The sequence below is a fragment of the Drosophila subpulchrella genome, chromosome 2R (genome assembly GCF_014743375.2).
Source record: "Drosophila subpulchrella strain 33 F10 #4 breed RU33 chromosome 2R, RU_Dsub_v1.1 Primary Assembly, whole genome shotgun sequence".
Taxonomy (NCBI): Eukaryota; Metazoa; Arthropoda; class Insecta; order Diptera; family Drosophilidae; genus Drosophila; species Drosophila subpulchrella.
In genome coordinates this window covers 21966562-21972582 of record NC_050611.1, presented here as the reverse complement: position 1 = coordinate 21972582, position 6021 = coordinate 21966562, and the positions used below count along the sequence as shown (strand labels likewise).

General features: G+C 38.8%; 1 protein-coding gene across 1 annotated transcript; it reads right to left on the bottom strand.

The window, feature by feature from the left end:
• Window positions 1–1120: 1120 nt before the first annotated feature.
• Window positions 1121–3569, bottom strand: LOC119551448. The gene is made up of 4 exons (XM_037860791.1): window positions 3189–3569; window positions 1680–1871; window positions 1345–1615; window positions 1121–1286 (listed from the first exon to the last, which is right to left on the bottom strand). The coding sequence occupies exons 1-4, from the start codon at window positions 3271–3273 to the stop codon at window positions 1121–1123; spliced, it is 714 nt and encodes a 237-aa protein (XP_037716719.1). The 5' UTR covers window positions 3274–3569.
• Window positions 3570–6021: the final 2452 nt, after the last annotated feature.

The window sequence follows — 6021 nt, the reverse complement described above, 5'->3', positions numbered from 1 at the left end:
AAAGAGGGTCGTCCTGCCAGCCGGTTCGCCCCTCTCCATGCCTCGAGCTTCCCCTGTGGGTCAGTGTCCGTATCTGTTAGTGCTGAATGGCTTGTCAGGGGCTGGTCAGTAGGACGGTCAGTTCCATGTGTGAGTGTCGCGTGTCCGATGTGTAAACAAATCAATTACAAGCGCTAAATGAACTTTATAAACACTCACTCACATTTGCATTTTAAATTAGGCTTATGCTGTTGGAGGGGCTGGATGGTCAGCTTATGGCTCATACCTTTTATGCATTGACCAGGGGTTCTTTTATTGTTTTTTAATTGGATTTTAAACTACTGTTCAAACCTACAATTTAAGAGATGTTCAACAAAATGTCCGGTTGAACTTAATTAAAACGCCAATAATAAAGAGTGCTAATATTATACTCCAGTACTTGGGATGCTATGTTAAGGGGTCTGTTCCTCCTGCATGGCTTTTTATTTGCATAACATTTGAATGCATCAGCCCAGCCCATGTTTTCATGTGCCGTGAAAATACGCTTTTATTGCACAGCACTTGACTGAAGCTCGACTGGCATTCAGAGCAGTCAAGTGCGAAATAATACTCTACCCCTCCTCTTGGCACGGGCTGTCGGTTGTCCTGTGGCTGCAGCTACCATTACGGACTGCATCCTTGCAGCCTAAAAGTCCTTTATTACAGTCAACTGCGAGTCAAACGAAGTGCAACAGTCAACGTGCTTGTGCATATGCATTTCAATGCTTAGAGCGCCCTGCCCCTCCTCGCTCATCGAGGTGTTGCACATGCGGCGCAGATGCAGCCTAAGGTTGCATTATCCTTTACAAATTGTTGGTTGTGTTGATTTCCCCTTTTACTTTGTGTTTCAATGGGCTGCTGCAAGTGCCACTGGACGGGGGAGATCAGGACAGAAGGGATGCAGAGCACGTCATTTTGCAGTTTTCGCACTTGAACTTTGGAAAGCATCATCGCCACTGGTGGAATCTCTCGCTCAAGTAATTGGCCGACAATCGCATCGTTATAACCCATTATATTAAAGAGAGTTCTGTTTAAGTTACTTTATCAGTGAGTTGAGCGTTATATTTATAAATAAATAAGTAAATCTAACCATCATAAATGATTAGCCGACCATCTTTTCTGCTAAGCTGCGGACTACATTCTCATCGTAGTCCTCGATCTCGTCGTCTCCATCATCAATGTCAACATCGTTCGGTCTCACCGGATAGCCTTGCTCGGGGGGAACAATCTTAACTCCGTGATCACCAAACAAGAGACAATCAAAGTTTCTGAAATCGATGAGATGTTTCCTAAATGTGCGTTTGATCATCACGCCGGATATCTTACCTTTCGAACAACTCAAAGCCCTGGAATTCGCCTGACATGTACATGCAGACGTGCATGTTGCGTCCGACAAACCAAATGTCATGAAACTGAATGCAAGCCTTAGCAAAGTTAAAGCGTGGCGGCCGGAAGCAGAATGGAGGAGGATTCTGCCCGGAGACCTTTTGACGGAACCAAATATTGTTGTTGACGCGCATGCGCAACTCAAAGGAAAATTCATCAGGTCGATACGCAACTTCTGTGCAACTGTTCATGCCAATTACGGAAAGAAAGCCTGAAATCGGACGAGGGAATATCGGACGTTTACAGTTTTATAGAGGCAAATGATTAAAACTTACCAGCACAACATTTGCATAGTCCAGTATCACAGCTACAGGGTATGCGATTGACGAGGTTACCTAGGGTTATGTTTGGCAAACTAAGTTGCCTAGATTCTTCCTCGTGGCTTAGTAGATTAAGACGATAGTTTAGTAAGCCAAGCTGTAAGGCGGCGTCGTAAGCCAAGTCTTCTGATGGTGGTTCAAGTGGCACTACGAGAATCATAGGATTGAGCAGCAGAACAAAACACTTACGGCAGAGAAAGATATAACGCTTCCATTGACACGGTTTTGTTAATTCTATGTTGCTTAAATAAAAAATACGTTCTTTCACCAAATACTTCCTTCTTGAATCGAGATTAGTAGCTCAAGTCTCTCGATGCATTAAAAAACGAACGAAAAAGTATCAAAAATATAAACAAACAAATTTGCTTAATCATCCACCACGAACTTCCGCGTATTATGTTAATCAGTTCCGCATCAATCCAACTGACGTAGCCGGCAAGCCCAGAGCCAGGGCGATCGCCTAACAGTTTCAACTATTAACCTTGTGTGCACAAACGAGTTGTCTGAGCCGAGAGCAAATTTTGATGTCAATGAAACCAACGGAGCAAACGAGTTGGGCATATTGATCATTAGGTGGTCAAGATCATGGGCAGCGGAACGTCGGCAGAGAAAAACCGAAAAAATTTGATATCAGCTGAAAAGTCTCTCTTTAGATAAATTGAAACTATTATTTTGCTGCTACAAATACATTAGAAGCTTATGAGTTCTAAGGAAAACAAATTTAACTCTTTCCTTCTTTTAAAATAATACACTTGGCAATGAATGCCGTGAATGTGTAAGTTTTATGAGGCCCTGCAATTATGTATATCTGTTTTACATCAGGATGGCATTGAATTGGAAGCACGTCTCTTTTTGCAACATGTGACAGTCTTACAATTTTAATAGGCTCAAGATAAACGGTATTCGTCATTGAAATATTAACTAAACTAGTTGTATTATTATTCAAGGCTAAGGCTAACCACTTTAATTTGTTCTCTTTGAGGTCATTTTCTTATATATATGTAAAATTCCGTTCCCAGTATTCTTAAAATATTGTACATATAGCCGAAAATATAATAAAATACCATTCCGAGTTGTTAATAAATACTAAATAAACATAAGAAATAAGTAAAACACCATCACATATAAAACTTTTTTTATTGTACAACTAAAGAAAAACATACAGACTTATAGTTATTATCACAAATTTCTTTCAGAGCAAAGTGTTGATTGATATTCCTGGAAACCATATCTCTTTCAAAATTTTAAGCCTCAAATATTTACAAGCTTTGGAAATATACACATTCCGAGTAATTTTTCAAAATGTTTAAATCGATAAACTATACAACTATTTGATATTCTGTACATGGTTTTACGTAAGACAAACATTTACAAAACGATAGAATATCGGCATTGCAAATGGATTAATAAAGTTAATTACTAAATAGTAAAAGTAAGACATAAAGTAAGAGTTCTTTGTACTACCGGTGTCCGATTTCGAGACGGCCAAGAGTGAGGCAGCGCATAGTAAGTAGAAGAACAGCCGTGGATGTGAACTGGCTGCTGGCATCTTGGCACGACGATCAGTCAAGAAACGTAAATGACACGAAGGTTGCTATTGACCCGCTTTGTAGTCGGTGATTTCACAGGCTTTTGTCTTTCGGTTGTTTTTAAAAGTTCGGTAGGTATTTTTTACAGTGATCTGCTTTATCTTCTGCCTTTTCTCTGTTTTTCAGTATTGTGATTTGTAAACACCAAGTAATAAAGTCGACTAAGACACGCAACTTTCGCTTTCGTGCAAAAACCGACGAAAGTGTGTTAAACACCAACTTCAATTTTAGTTTATATAAAGTTGAGTTGCGTTTACTCGCATTTATATGTTTTTCACACTTGGCGCAGACTCAAGGCGCGGGAGCAACTCCGTACGTGCTAATGGCCAAAATACAACTGGCCAAGAAAACGGTAGCGCATGCGCATGCTAAGCGAAGCCAGCAGACGCCAAGCGATCAAGTATCTACAATCGACAGCTCCAACAGCTCAACTCCAATACACATCGTCGAAGCCAAAGACGGGCCCCAGACGACGATGACAAGTACGAAGTGCGTCAAAGTCGGCTGCCTTTGCGGCTCTTTAAAAAGACATTTCTTCTCTTTCACGGTCGATATTGACTGTAATGTCAGCCTTGCGATCGGTTGTAAAAAATGTCTTTAACATACCTTATTTATATTGAGTTGCTGAAGTTTCTCTTAAAACGTATCTAAACTTATTATGACCAAAGCACAAGTGCGATAAATAGACTTAGTAGTATCACTTTATAAATGCTGCAATGAATTTTATTTTTGCTCAGGGTATAACTTGTTCGGTGTCATAGTTCTGTAGTTATATTTTACAACTTGAGCCGAGAGAAAAACCAGTATTTTATGCATAGCTATCTTTATCAGCTTGGCGTTTCGTTGGGGCCCTGTTATAATTTCTCTCAGATCGCTGGGGACTCTCACTTTTCGCTGTCCGGATCACTAAGGCGCGTCTTAGCATTGAAATTTATACGATTTTAATTAACTCGTTACCTTAAATGCTTTTATCATGTTCTGGTGTTTTGGCTCTTCTTTGAATCGTTTTGTGGGTTTGCGTCGAATCGATAACCTTCATCTACATAATTTTTATTGGTAATATACCAATGGCAATTACCATTTTTAAACTTTAACAACAAGAATATATTTATCGCACCTTTCTCATTTAATTTGATCTTTATGAAGTGAATCAATGGAAATAGCACACTTTCATTGCCTGGAGATATTTCTCTAGTTGACGACTTGTTTACCCACCCGATATATTTCAGGTTTACTTTGGATACTGATTTTGTTCTTGCAAACTGGTTTGTCCAATGACCGGGCAATTTTTTGTGTGTCAACATAATATCCAATCGGCAAATTGAACCATATCAAATCATTTTATTTGTTAGTTACACACAATATGCATAGGTTTCTTTAAGTATATATATTTTTGATCAGCACCACTAGCCGATTTGATTTCGCCATGTCTGTCTGGCTGTCCCTATAAGCATGTATGCAAAAAGAGCTAGCGAGTTGGGAGCATGCAGATTCTAGGGCTTCCTGCGCAGCGCCAGTTAGTTTCTTTGGAGTGCCACACCCACTCTAACGCCCAAGAGCGCAAATAACGCTAAAGCTGTCTAACTGGCGGCAACGTTTTTGAATATTACCACTCATTTGTAACAGCGTTCGGCAGCAACCCATAAGCGGGCAGAAAGAGTAGCTCTGCTCAGCCTGTGCCAGCCCACGTACAACGTAGAACAGGCGTCACTCGCACAGCTATAAGCTGCACCATGCAAATTACTCACACAAATTTGTTATTGTATTCCATGCCAACCGTTAATTTAAAATTAATAAGCTTATGTAGGAATATTAAATTAAATTCTAAAATCCATAACTTCAGGTATTGGGCACCGATTTTGAAGTGGGGTACCCTATATGGTATTGGGTACCAATTTTGAAGTGGTGTACTTCTATGAGTTTGAGATTAAGTTCTCCAATAATCTACATTAAATATTTTCCTTTACACGAGCTTTAAATTTTTAACCCATTCTCATGCAGATTTTTTTGTGTTTTAAATGGCTTTCAGAATGGAAACCCAAAACTGAACTTCTATGATCCATATCTTGAGGTATTGGGTACCGATTTTAAAGTGGGATACCTTTATGAATTTGTGATTAAATTCCCTAACAATCTATACTCAAGATTTTCTTTTCAATGAGGTTTCATATTTCAACCCATTTTCATGTTAGATTTTTTATGTGTGTTTCAATGGTTTTCAGAATGGAAACCCAAAATTGGACTTCTAAAATCCATGTCTTGAGGTATTGGATGCCGACTTTGAGGTGGGATACCTCCATGAATTTGTGGTTAAGTTCTCTAATAATCTAGATTCAATATTTTCTTTTAAATGAGGTTTAAATTTTCAACCCATTTTCATGTTTGATTTTTTTGTATTTTTAATGGTTTGCAGAGTGGAAACCCAAAATTGCACTTCTATAACTTTGTATTTTCAATGGTTTTCAGATTGCAAACCCCAAAATTGGGCTTCTATTATCCATGTCTTAGGGTATAGGATACCGATTTTGATGTGGGATACCTCTATGAATTTGTGGTTAAATTTTCTAATAATCTACATTTAAGATTTTCTTTTAAATGAGCTTCAATACTTTACCACATTTTTAAGTTCGATTTCTTTGTGTTTTCAATAGTTTTCAGATTGGGAACCCAAAATTGGACTTCTATTATCCATATCTTGAGGTATAGGA